Below are 13,462 nucleotides of genomic sequence, written 5' to 3' on the forward strand. Positions count from 1 at the left end.
AAAAAAGCTTTGTTAGACGATGATGCTGTCGTCTTTTTTTGGGGGAGGGGGAGAGATATAAGGAGAACTGAGACTGCCCTGTATCCGCTCTATATAATGAAAAACTAATGCTCTCTCAGGTGTGGTCGTGAACATAAAATATACTAACATTGATAGAGGTGTCCGGAATAAAATTACTACTTGTTCTAATACAGAAACATAGTTGCCCTTCTTCTTATATTAGTAGATTCAAGTATTGAGCCATGAGTTATTTTTTCGACATCATTTACGTATATGGCTAGGAATATGGAAAAAATAATAACAAATATTAGACGGTAGAATACAAAATCTTCAATATTAAATACGTACGATCAAGAGGACGAGGACCACCAACATTCACTCTTCCACCAACCAGTGCAAACGCTCGTCCTCTATCTCAGAAGCAGTTGAATGTATACAAAATTTTTCGAAACATAAGTTGTAGAGAATTTTATATCCCATAATAATCATAAAAATTGAAAATATTATTAAATTCATAGAAAGCGAGATATTTGTAGGAAAATGATTTTGTGACCTTTGACATTTGATATCTTAAGACGCATACACCAGATTTTATCAAACTATCAAGATAACTTTTGGAATGTTAAAATACAGGTTTATACGGACCTATACTTATACAGCTTATTATGTCTCATTCCGAGATTAACCCTGTTTTTTGGCTTATATGACTAGGCGATAAAGGCTACATTGAAAAAGAAACTACCCTTCAAGCGTTGTTACGTCGGCTAGTGTAATTAAGACCGTTGTGAGAGAGCTGGATACCTTATACTGATGAGACTATTTTAGATGGTCATAATATATTGTGTAACAATCCCAGAAAAACTATACGCATATACCAAATACCAGGAATCGTGAAAATTGCATGGCATCAGGCAGCATTTTCTTACAATTCTTATTTTAGATGTTAAAGAGACGTTTTAGAAAGACTGGATTATTAACAGATACTTCAGAAAAAAATGTGTTGGCTGAAGAACATTACAACAATGGATCAAAAAGGAAATAGGAAGGAAAAATGAAAAAGACTAGTATAATAAGAAAGAAATAATAACAAAAGTAATACTGACAATGACCTAGCGTGGTATTACTTAATTGTCGGAGATTTTTATTCTAATTCACCACCAAGGGGCAATGGGTAGAGGATATAATATAACAATTGAGCACATATACAATGTTTAGGTAAGGTTAATGTAATAGGTTAATTGTAATAGTTAGGTTAATGTACTCAAGAGCGGAACAGTCATCCTCAGAACGGGGTTAATTTTTCGGCTCCGAAATTCAGGAAACATGTTTCTAAAAAAATATTATATATATGCACAAAAACTGCACAATATTAGCAATTTTCTAAAAATAGGAATGTCCAACCCCACTCCCCCTTATAAGGAAATCCTTACGATTGATACTTAAGCATAAGCTTGCGATGATGCTGCCGTCATTAAGTTAAAATGGAGGAAATATTGCCACCTCTAAGTGGCATGTTGAAAAATGATTTATGTCCTATGGAAAGTGTTCAGTAAAGTATAACGAAATGAAACCATGCTAAATCATAATAGTATATAGGCTGATACAGTCCCATATCTATGTAATTGACATACAATTTTCTAAACATTTTTATAAATAATTACATTTTTAGTCCTACTAATTGCAGATTGACTCTCATACAAAAAATCTTAAGAAGATTCGTTCATCTTCATTCACATATAGTAAAGTTTCTATCTAGTAGAGTTCATGAAAGTGGGATCACTAATTCAAAGTACTGATAGAATAAATACAATTCAGTTCTTTCGAATCCCGAAATTCTTTTTTATGGTCCCAGATTTTAATTGCGACTAAATACGACTAAAACACAACCAGTGCAGCTTAGGAAGTAGGAACAAATTCAAGGACGCAGGTTACAATTTGTTCGAACATAGTTGTTCGATCAAAGGTGAATTTTTTTCTAAATCTTGATGAGTATTTAATTGTCATTGTTTAATCAGATGTTTTAATTGCGTTTTGTTTGTATAACTGTTATATTCTTGTTTTCAAGTCTTGGGGGAGTTGCTTTTGCGGCAAGTTATTAATCTGCTATATTATGGTGATATGGTAGTACTAATAGGATTTAATTTCTATATCATTTCAGATCATGTGAGAAATATAAGGTAACATTTTATATAATCAGATGGAGGTTTAGTTTGTTAACCTCTCGTGTAATAGTTTATCAACGAATTCTAGTTTAGAACCTTATATTTACTGGCTACGAAAGTTGCCAGTGATTCATCAGAAATTTATTTCTGTTTTTCTAAGACTATTTTACACCTATTGCCCGCATCCTTTCAATTCTTCTCTATTGCGATCCGTAGAATAGGTCGGCAATAGTTATATCTATTTTTGCATTAAAATTTTCATGAAAATGTATAAAAATTGTTTAACATTTTGTCAATTTAATGTATATTAAAATATAATGTTTTTATAACTTCTATAAATATCAGAGTTATCAATGAAGATAGACGTTTGCGTATAATCGTTTATTTATTATTATATATTATTTATTTAAAAGTGTTATTAAAATGATTTACAATTAAACAATATCCATAATAGATGATATTATTTTTGGTGTATCATCTGTTCGGTTGTTTACAAAATAATAATAATGAAATAATGGTTATCTCCCAGTTATTTATCTAATGTATAGTGCCAGATGACTTACGGTATTAGTTTAACAGCTGCTTCTCATTGATATTGAATAATTCGAGTAACAGCGCCGTCATAATCTGAAAAGGTTTTATAATCATATATAACATAGGCGCTTTATAAAAATCTCTATTCGATGTTCAAGATGGTCGAAATACGATGATGGTATCTACATTATTACTTGATCACCAATTATCATCTAGTTGAACTGATTCATGCCAGTTAGTCAATAGATAAAGTATCTATAGTGATTTCTCTTATTAATAGTTCTATTTCTTGGTGTTGATCTATGGGTTGGGGTTGACTTGAGGAGTTGTATCCTAACATAACCCCCCTGATCATGTTAAATGTTCAACAATTCATCATTTCTGATGTTGTTTTTGGATTATATTCATATTTGAGCTCAATCTAATACATAACAATGTCATATTCTTGCATTCTCCAAGCTTGCTTCTGATATGAGGTACAGAATCCATATTTCATAACCCATCACAATATTATCACATAACTTTCTCTGAGTGTTAGTGGTGTAAGTATATTGTTATGATTCATGTAACTAATATAATCGTTTAATCATATATCATATAATAATATAAAGCAATAATAATAAACAACAAATATCAACTCTCCGAATTGCCATGTAATTAGTCAAATAAATAACCATTGCTTTCAGATTGAAAATAATATACACATATATCATTAATTGACGCATCAGATCAAAGCCACAAATACCGTATGTAACATTGTGCTTGATAAATAAGGAAATCTCGATGATAAAATGTTCGAAATGCTATTTTCTATCTTAAAACAACAAAACTAATAATTGTTGAAAATACAATTTTTAGCGTGCTTAGATTTATTTATTTTTTAATGACCCGTCAGCCTCATGGGGTCTATTCCCAGTTTTACAAAATATACAATATTTTCATTATGTATAGGTGAATTAATACAATTATTATATATAGAACACAAAAGATCAAGTATAGCAAAGTAGATATTAAGTTTATATATAAAATTGTTTAACTATATATGTAAGGTTACATCAAATATATAAAAATATGGAAATACAAGAATATATATAATAAAATTATAAACACATCAAAAATATAAGGCTATAAAAGTACAAGAGTGTGAAGAAAGAAATCAATTGAAATTTTAAAAACATACACGTTTAAACATATATAACAAAGAAGTATAAAGACATAAATATATAAGAATATAAAAATATAAAAATATGACAAACCAAAGAAAAAGAAACGTGTAAGGTACAAATAATACACAAAAATATGAATATTAATATAAATATTGGTTACTATTTTAAAATATTTGGCAGTATTCCGGTTAGACCTAAAAAGTTCATCAGCCGATCCAGGTTCTTTAAGTGAAGGTACTGCTATCGTATTTCCTAAATTGAAATAGATTTGAATTCAATGAGATTGAAATAGTCTCCTTTGTCAGCTGAATATTTGATACTCAATTAGTATATGTTTATATCAGCAGTGATCGATGGATCCACTGAAGGGTATTTTATGGGCAATCGGAAACTAATAGGCGTTGTGCTTACAATCTAACAGTGAATTACAATTAAACAGTGAAGCGAACCCAGAACAACGATTAGATCTGATAACCCGAACGAATTTTATAAATTATAGTGTTATGAAAAAATAGAAAAAAAGGGCTTTACAATTTGTAGGTATTTTTTCTTATATATATAACAGAGAGAAAATTATTTTAAGATTTTTGCCAATACTGTTTTGATTGAAACAAGATTTGATTGATTGAAAACTGAAACAAGTAATTTTATCTGTATATCACCTTTATACCATTAAAAGAGTTTTGTATAAATAGGAACGAATGGGACGAAGTCCGGGCTATAGATGCAGTAAAACTTTACAGCTAGTGAATCAGCTAATCTCTATGAACTATTGCCGATTCACTAAATATATGTTTTTTTCTAATTCGCTTATTTCAGTTTAAATAGATGTAGACAATAAAGAGTCGCATTAATGACTTTCCCATGTTCGAACAGCTCATGCTGCATATGTTAGCAATAGTTTATAAAGCTTTTCCAGTCTTTCGTCATTTAAAAGATGGACTGATTTCACATCCTTTCAGCAGCCATTCACAAATGGTAACTTGGCCCATTAAAATTTTTAATGCTAATTCATGCGGAATCCAAGAATATGACTTTTGTTCATAATTTTATCATGGAAGGCTATTTCCTGGAGTCTACATTAATGTCTAGCAAACCAATTCTGATAATAGCGTTCTTTGTAGTACTTAGCACACTAAACAACATACAATGTTAGGTAAGATTAAGCTAAATTTTTCCCTTTTCGGAAGAACAAAACAAAATACGACGAAAATTACATATTAGAATCCATATTTTCAAAACAAAATAACTTTTAATGGAATAAAAGATTATTTTACCATTTAGAACAATATTTTCTATAGATATCTGGTCATATAAATGGCACTAAAACACAGATGGCAACTACAAATAGCAATAAAATTTTATCGAAATCAACTCCATTTGGTTGGATTAGCGTTAATTACGTTATATCATATTATGGTAAGGATAGGACATTTCATTCAGATATCAAGTTCCGTCATGATAGAAAACCGAAATAAATGTGTCCCCTTATTCGGACCCAATGTGGAAATTATGAAAGGCTTTGGTATACTACCAAACTACAATTTCTCGTTAAATCGTCTGGGTAGTAGAATTTGCAGTTTATTTTATGTGGTGATTCTAATTACGTTTATGATTTCAATGGAGGTCTATATTTGGATGAATAAGTTCTATACAGAGTACTCGGAAAGTTACTTGTCAATTATCGTGAGAGTTATGTGCGAGTTATCTGGCTATATAATGTTTAACAGTGTCGTGATATGGTCCTATACAAGAAGGAAGTTGTGGGAGAGATTATTTCAACAAATTTCTAACGTATGCAGTCAGCAAATTGTTAAAGAGCACCAGGATATTAAAAGAACCATCTTGAGAAATGCTAATTTGTATTTTGTAGTAGCTACCTTTATAATTCTTCTTTTATATGTTTTGGACATACTTTTCTGGCAAATAGAAAATAGTTCCGTAAGTTTCGTTTTATCCTACATTTATTTTTACTATAGTTTCCTGTTGTCTAATCTTATTGGCCAAATTGCGTTGGAATTGTCGAACCAGTATAGGTATATGAGATATGCTTTGACCGCTTGTTCCTATACCAATATTGAAAGCGTTACAAAAATGGTTAGACAAACAAAAAGATTATATCTAGAAATGCATAAGGTGATTGATACATTCAACAAGCTATTTGGAGAATTACTCTTGTTGATGGCGATACAGTGTTCATTACAAATACTGGATTTTGGCATTTTTCTCATAGAAAAGGTACTTCCCAATCTAAAATTCCAGTATGACACATTTTTCCTCTACGTAATCTTTATTATTTTAAATTTGGTAAGTATTGATACAGATTAATATATTATATTCATAATAACCCATATTTTTTTAGATATGGTTTTCTATGACTCAGTTTCGCTGTGACATGACGAAAAGACAATCGCTTCAATTGCTCTCCATTTGTTATAATTTGATAGACGGTCAACTATTGTCCTCAGAAGTACATCAAGAATTGCAGATATTTATAGGTCAAATGAAAAGTAGACCTGTTTGTTTTTCAGCAGCGGGTTTTTTCGAAATCAAGAGGTCAACGACATTTTCTATTGTTGGTACTACCGCAACTTATTTTATTGTATTTGTCGAATTAAGAAATAATGATACAAGTATAACCATAAATAATAGAACCTTGTAAAATTAATAATAAATATATAATATCTGTAATTTAAATTACAAAGTTATATTTTTGTTAACATAAAAAATAATTGTTAAGATTCCATAATAACAGTACATTTACGTCATCAAAATGAATTTTGGTTTTGGCACATAATAATAAATTATCATATGGCATATATAATATATATATATATATATATATACATATATATATATATATATATATATAAATAATATATATTAATAATATATAATAACATATATTATCAAAGGACCCAAACTAGAATTAATTTACAGTCACAATAGTTTGTAGTGTAGGTTGTTTGTAGTGTAAACTCGTTCACAATTCCACCAGTTGTTAATTTCTTCTACTATCTGATGAAGTTGATCTAAGGCGAAGATGCTACAGTATGCTTACCACAAGTCCAAACTGTTTTTCATTGTATATCCCTCCAAATCAGCATGTCTAGTATAATAACTTTTTGCCACCCTCCATATTAATTCGATAGGATTAAATATGCAGAGATAGGTAGGAAGGCGTAATAGTTTATGACAGATTCTTCTTCCAGCTAATCTACTGTGTACCTAACACTTTCCAGATTAATTTTCTGAAATAATTGTATTAAAATATTGTGCTTTGCATATGGACGATTTCTTTTTGATGAATCTAATATTAAATTGTTCTTAATTTTTTGAGGGTCTTTTGAAATTTTAATAAAAAATTAAATTTTAATCTCCCTAACGCATTTTACTGGCAAATTCACCAGCATAAATATTAAATGGTAGCGCTGGTCAATTGACCTATTCAGTATATTTTACTTGTACCCAAATCTGTCAAGTAAGCTACAATAATAAACCCGATGTTATCACAATAAAACGTAAAAAAATTAATTACGTACGAAGCCAGAGATTAAATTTGAGTAGTGTACAAACAGTAGAAAGTGAAAATGTTGAGGGGGTAAGAAGTGTAAATCTACCATCTTTTTGGTCGGTAAAATCAAAACTATGGTTTATTGATAATGTTATTCTTGAACATGTAACTGACACATTTATAGTCCTACCAGATACAAACAAATACAATGCACTGAAGTGTCGTTTAATAAGCACATATACTGATTAGATTCAACAACAAATTAATTGAAGCGACTCTAGGAAGCAAAAGGCTATCGTAATTGTTTAGGGTGATGAATATATTAGCTTCTAGTGGAGTGGACATGCCTATCGACAAATTACTGAAGTTGCTCATCAGAATCATGGAGGTAGCCGAAGTATCCAATAATCAGCCATTTACGTCTGCAGAGGTATATAGAGCAACACCATACGAAGACGAAATTAATGCCTTCGGAAGCAATTGTATGAATGGAGGAAAAGAAGAAGCTATTGGAAGAGTGGATACCATAGATCATCAAGAACATGCCATTACCACCACAAATTTGAAAAAAGGATAACAAAATGCGAACTACCACGCATTTTTAACTAGAGATCGGAAAGCTAGTTGTACCATCTCTAAATAGGGAAGTAAACATTGGCTTCAAGGGACAGAATCATCTTCTGTTAGTGGATAAGGTTAGTAGACATCGATTTTAAGTAGAAGTTTCAATCATATCCAAACTACACGCCAGTAATCCAAAATTAGGAGTACCCAAACTTTTTGAGAATAACACCGGCAACGCTTATGGAGAGACCTATCTGTATTGAGCTCTGGCCTGTGAAGAGAACTCAAGTGAAGGTTTGTAATAGCAGACGTAAAGAAACCCATCATAGGCGGAACTGCTCTAAGGCTTATTTTTGATGAATCTATGAAAAATCGCCATTGTGCCTTAAATGCAACCATCAAATCTTCAATATTGATTCAATAAATCAATTCGTCCTCTTTTGCAATGTAAGCATGTGAACTCTTACAATATCTAAACCCATTACAATACGTCAAAATCTACCAAAAAAAATATCGTCGTCAGATCCGCATAAAACGTGGATTTTACTGTTTCAGCCTTAGAGGGATCTAATGAAATGGACTGGACATATCTCTTAGTTAAAAAAGAACACCACCGACATTCGTTGGGAATAATCGACAGATATAAATATATCAAGTTTACAAGATCACAAATTTGATTAATGCTTTGAAAATAGACCATGATGCCATACTTTGTTAAATTCCTAAAAACACTTTGGGATTCTTGTCATGAAAAGTGCGGTTTACTTCGCTTACTAATTTTAGCTGGCGGATTGACGAGTGTTTGGCTCGAAATCCAAACTCCTGGTCTTGGTTGCTGTTTTTCATTTTAACAGTTTCAATAAGATCATAGAGAATTATTTGCTTAACGATTTTTGATAATTAATCTAGAAGGAGGATTGGACGGTAGATATAGGGTGTCGATTTAGTTCTTTTTTTGGGCATAACAATAATATAGGTGTATTTCTATATAGATGGAAACTTTTCCAAGCTGAAAATGGAATTTGTAATATATGTTAGCTCAGAAAGCTGTTTGTGAGCAGGATTTTGAAGTTACCGGATGGTTATACATTAAGGACTCTTGCTTTTTTGCTTTTCGGAGAATGAGCTTCTGAATAATTCTGCTAATATTTTTGCGATTATCTCAGACTCTGGTGCCCTCTTAAATTCGAGATTCGGTGGCATGTTGGTTTTCGCCGACATCGATTTTTTCTTCTTTATTCTGTGTTATGGAGATCTGACTTAAAACAATAAGTCACACGTGTTGTCGATTCTAAATTGTTTGTTTTATTTTTTATGAGATAGTTTCTATCTATGGATGCAGCCCCATGTGAATATGTTGTGTGTTATATTTTATGTTATGTTGACTTATTTTATACTTCACCTTAAAACTTTACCTTAAAATTTTGCCTTACTTACCTTAAAAATTTGCTCTGGAATCTTTCTAATATTTCGATATGACTCATGCTTCTCGTGTCCCATAGTAGAATGCTGTATTTTTAGATTGACTTGATAATGATTTAACCAATTGATATTACGGAGTTTGCTGTCGAGTTGCTTACTCTTGGTCCTGGTCAGATTATCTTGTGTGGTAAATGCTTTTAGATAGTTGGGTCGACAGGATCGTAACCTGGTACTTTTTCTTCATTGAAAGGTTTTTCTCATTGATAACTCATCACTCACTCATCTCTCAGAACCACTTTAGGTTGTATTTCATTTTGGCTCTTATTCCTGGTCAGACTCCAAGAGTGGTGGAAACTTAGGTAGTCGCAAAGGCACCGACTTTATCTCTATTTCATATTTTCTACCCACCTATGTTGTCTCTAATAGTTTTTTATTTAAGCTTTAGCTTTCTTATGGTTTTAGTTACCTTCCACTGCGAACAGTTCGAGTGTACCGAGGATGTTATTGTTGATAGGCAGTTCTGAAAGATTTTTCTATGAGGATATCCAGTTATTTTGAACATTTATAAAATAAAGTTTTATTTTTTTGGTATCTAGTGGTAAGGCAACTTATTTTGGTAAGTATTTTTTTTCTTTTATTTTGCCCTTACATTACGAGTTCAAGCGATGCTTTATTGGCGGCTATATGGATGATAATTTTCTATATGGATGATAAGGCATTTTCTCAATTATTCTCTCTCGTTTGTCAATTACCCACTCGGTATATCCGAATGGCGTATCAGTTAGTATTACCATATATATCATCATAAATCGACACATGTTCGGAATAGAGCAGACAGAAAATCAGGAATCTTTTTTCTGCTAGGTGGCCAGTAAGTAGGTTCGCTACTGGAAATCCACTCAATCATTTATTATCTCTAATACTCATTGTAGTTGCCTTCCTTTTGAGTTTATAAATCCAGCCCCAGTGTAATTTTAATGTAAGTTTTAAGTTCTAATCGCCACCACAGATAAATCGTTTTAGGAAAGTCTCTTTTCAAAGTCTTCTTCAAATATTTTGTGCCTAGCGGAACAGTAATCTGCAGTTATTACTGTTTCGGTTTTGTTGTTTGTTGGCTTTATTGAGGTTACCTGTATTTTTTTCTGTGCGAAATTACTCCAGGGGTAATGTTTGATATTTTTTTCAATAATAAAAGGTTATTTCTCCATGATTGTTTCTCGATAGATGGTATATTTTCCAATGTGATTTGTCTGTAAATATGGTTTCAGATGTTAGGGCTACGTCTACCAGTTCTGTTTGGAGAAAGGTCATTAATTTCTGACATCTTTTCGTCAAACTGTTGGAGTGATATCTGTTTCTGATCTCCCTGAGAATGCTCTTTTCAGACTCTAGATGTTGCCAGACTGTGATCAGCCAAGATGGAAGATAATGGTTTACAATTTTTCACCTCTCCAGGTTTAGCCCATTTCTGATTTCTTTAGTAAACGTTTTGCTTATTGTTAATATTATTAAGGTTGATATTAAAACACATATTGTACATAAATAGAGATATATTCTATAACATCTTAGCCCATTTTTTGATAGAGAGCATACATAGTTCATAACATTGACACTTTAATTTGGCTAAAATAATGAGAATTATGAAGATGAAACCTTTTTGATACGACATGTCGTCATACATTTGTTTAGTGTACTTAACCTATCAGTTAAAAGCTACAAACTGTACCCAATTCCTTTTTTAATTTTCATCGATCTTATTCTATATAACTTTCTATGTTCAGATATGATATATTCACATTTGAACCAATTTATGTTTCAGGTATTGAAATATTAGCCAAATTATAATAGCACAACTTATGATAAGAGTACTTATAGATAGATTTCAGACTTTTTTGAGACTACTTTTTATCTTAAATTTAAACTGAACCAAGAGAAAGCATACATTGATCTACACAACAAATAACACTCCCCTATAACTGAGTATTATGTTTTGGTTTACATAAGTAACATCAATATTTAGTTAATAATTTAGCCACTGGTATGGTAAGGGGAGAAATTGGCAAGAAAAGGAGTATGGAAAAGAATCATGTGAATATCAAAAATCAGGTAAAATTTGTATTATCAGGACGTGGAAAGGGCAAGACGTTATATATTCAGGAAAAAATTAGGTGTCGACATGTCAAGTTTTAACATAGAATATAACATCACATGTATTTAATTTTAAGTTACATTTAAAGTATTAGTATTTAAGTTTTTGTCTTAGAAGTTTTGAGACATAACTTGATTATCCTGAAGAGTATCATCGGTTTAATTTTTTTGACTCCGCATAAAAATAGGTAATATTAAGGGCCTAACTTTTAATCTAATAGTCTTTAGATATTAATTAATTTACTCATTTTAAAGAAGCGTAGTAGTTAATGAGTAACGTTTTATGGGAACATTGGACTTATTTATTGCATAAATATCAATATGATTATTAAAAGAATTATTTCTCAAAAATATACTATTTCTATACGGAATCTCACCCCAGTATGAATTCCTGAAGTCGTACCCTCTTTTATTTTGGTGATTATTGGACAACCATTTGTTAAGAATGTTTACCGATGAATTTAGTTTCTTTTCTGTTGTTTATGTTTGAACTTGCATTATTTATTCAATTAATTGACATTTAATTTGATATAGATTGCTATAGCCAAAAAGTCAGTAATTCGTATGAAAAATAATGTTAAATTAAAAAAAAACTCATAATATTATTAATAATCATTCAGCGAGTGTATCAATGTTAAACGTGAACACAGAAAGGGTATTTATAATGATAACTACAGCACTAAAACTATAATTATAGAATAAACCAAATATTCAAAGATAATTTGTTGTAGTTCAAGTTCTATTTTCTGAAAAAAATATGATTTAATTACGATTTGTATTATGTTTGAAAATATATTCGTTTATTTATCTGCCGTATGAGGTATGAAATAAGTAATAAGTCTTTAGATATCACAATGCATATACTAGATAATGTAATGATTGAAACGAGTGTAAGATATGGTGCGGCAGATAATAAAAAATTTAGAATAAATGTTAATGAGGGCTCGACAATGTTAATTAAATAATTTATTATATATATATATATATATATATATATATATATATATACTTTATATATATACATACATTATATATATACATACATTATATATATACATATATAATTCCTACAATATGTACATTTTATATATTTCTTCAACCTTAAAAGAGAATAATAATTTTTTGTAAATAACTAAATAATTGTTTTTATTATTGAAAATATAAAATCTTTATTATAACCTTATACTTTATTATTTTACTTGTCATTGCTTCGTTGATATTTATTTATATCTTAAGAAGACTTAAAATACTGTTTCCTTAACCACTGCGAATACTGTGCGGGCTTAAATAGATATTTGTAACCTTATAATCTTATAGGATTCGTAAATATCATTTTATTAACATGTTACGATTTATAGATGTAGAATTCTGAACGATATATTTATAACAGGTTTAATTTTTAATATAAGGAATGTATGTACTTGGGTATTATTTTTAGATTAATATTGATTTTTTTAATTAAATAGAAATAGCGGAAATAGATGTATTCTTTTTTATGATTGAGTATAATTCGGCCACTTTCAGTAATACGGCAGCCTCCGCTCGAATTCACTAGAATCTTGCGTCCTGGTGTTAAAGGTGAACTAAAATAAATTTTCTCGACATAAAGGCCTAGATATAAATTATTGAGAATTAATTATGGAAAATCCAAAATGTTGACAAGATCTCCTGCAGTAATACAGAACAGGAGGAGAGGAAAGTGGCCCGAGGAAATCGGCCAAGCTGCAGGAGCAGCTAGTATGATGTGGTTGCAAGAGAACAAATAGTAAAAACGCTCGAATTCTCTATGCTTTTTCGTATCTTCTTTTTCGTATCTTACCTAGATGTGGCGGAATATTTGCTATTGCATTTTATATGATTGATCATGAAGTACCACATACACAAATGAACATGCATGCTTGGATGTACTTTGAATATGCCTCTATTGCTGAAGGACCGTTTCGGACCGACCG

General features: G+C 30.7%; 1 protein-coding gene across 1 annotated transcript; it reads left to right on the plus strand.

The window, feature by feature from the left end:
• Positions 1-5,320: 5,320 nt before the first annotated feature.
• Positions 5,321-6,524, plus strand: LOC143194114 (uncharacterized). The gene is made up of 2 exons (XM_076400694.1): positions 5,321-6,169; positions 6,225-6,524. The coding sequence occupies exons 1-2, from the start codon at positions 5,321-5,323 to the stop codon at positions 6,522-6,524; spliced, it is 1,149 nt and encodes a 382-aa protein (XP_076256809.1).
• Positions 6,525-13,462: the final 6,938 nt, after the last annotated feature.

Source organism: Rhynchophorus ferrugineus, unplaced genomic scaffold (genome assembly GCF_030347505.1).
Source record: "Rhynchophorus ferrugineus isolate W39M unplaced genomic scaffold, kcgeb_rfMv2 rfM1, whole genome shotgun sequence".
In the NCBI taxonomy this organism is placed as follows: domain Eukaryota; kingdom Metazoa; phylum Arthropoda; class Insecta; order Coleoptera; family Curculionidae; genus Rhynchophorus; species Rhynchophorus ferrugineus.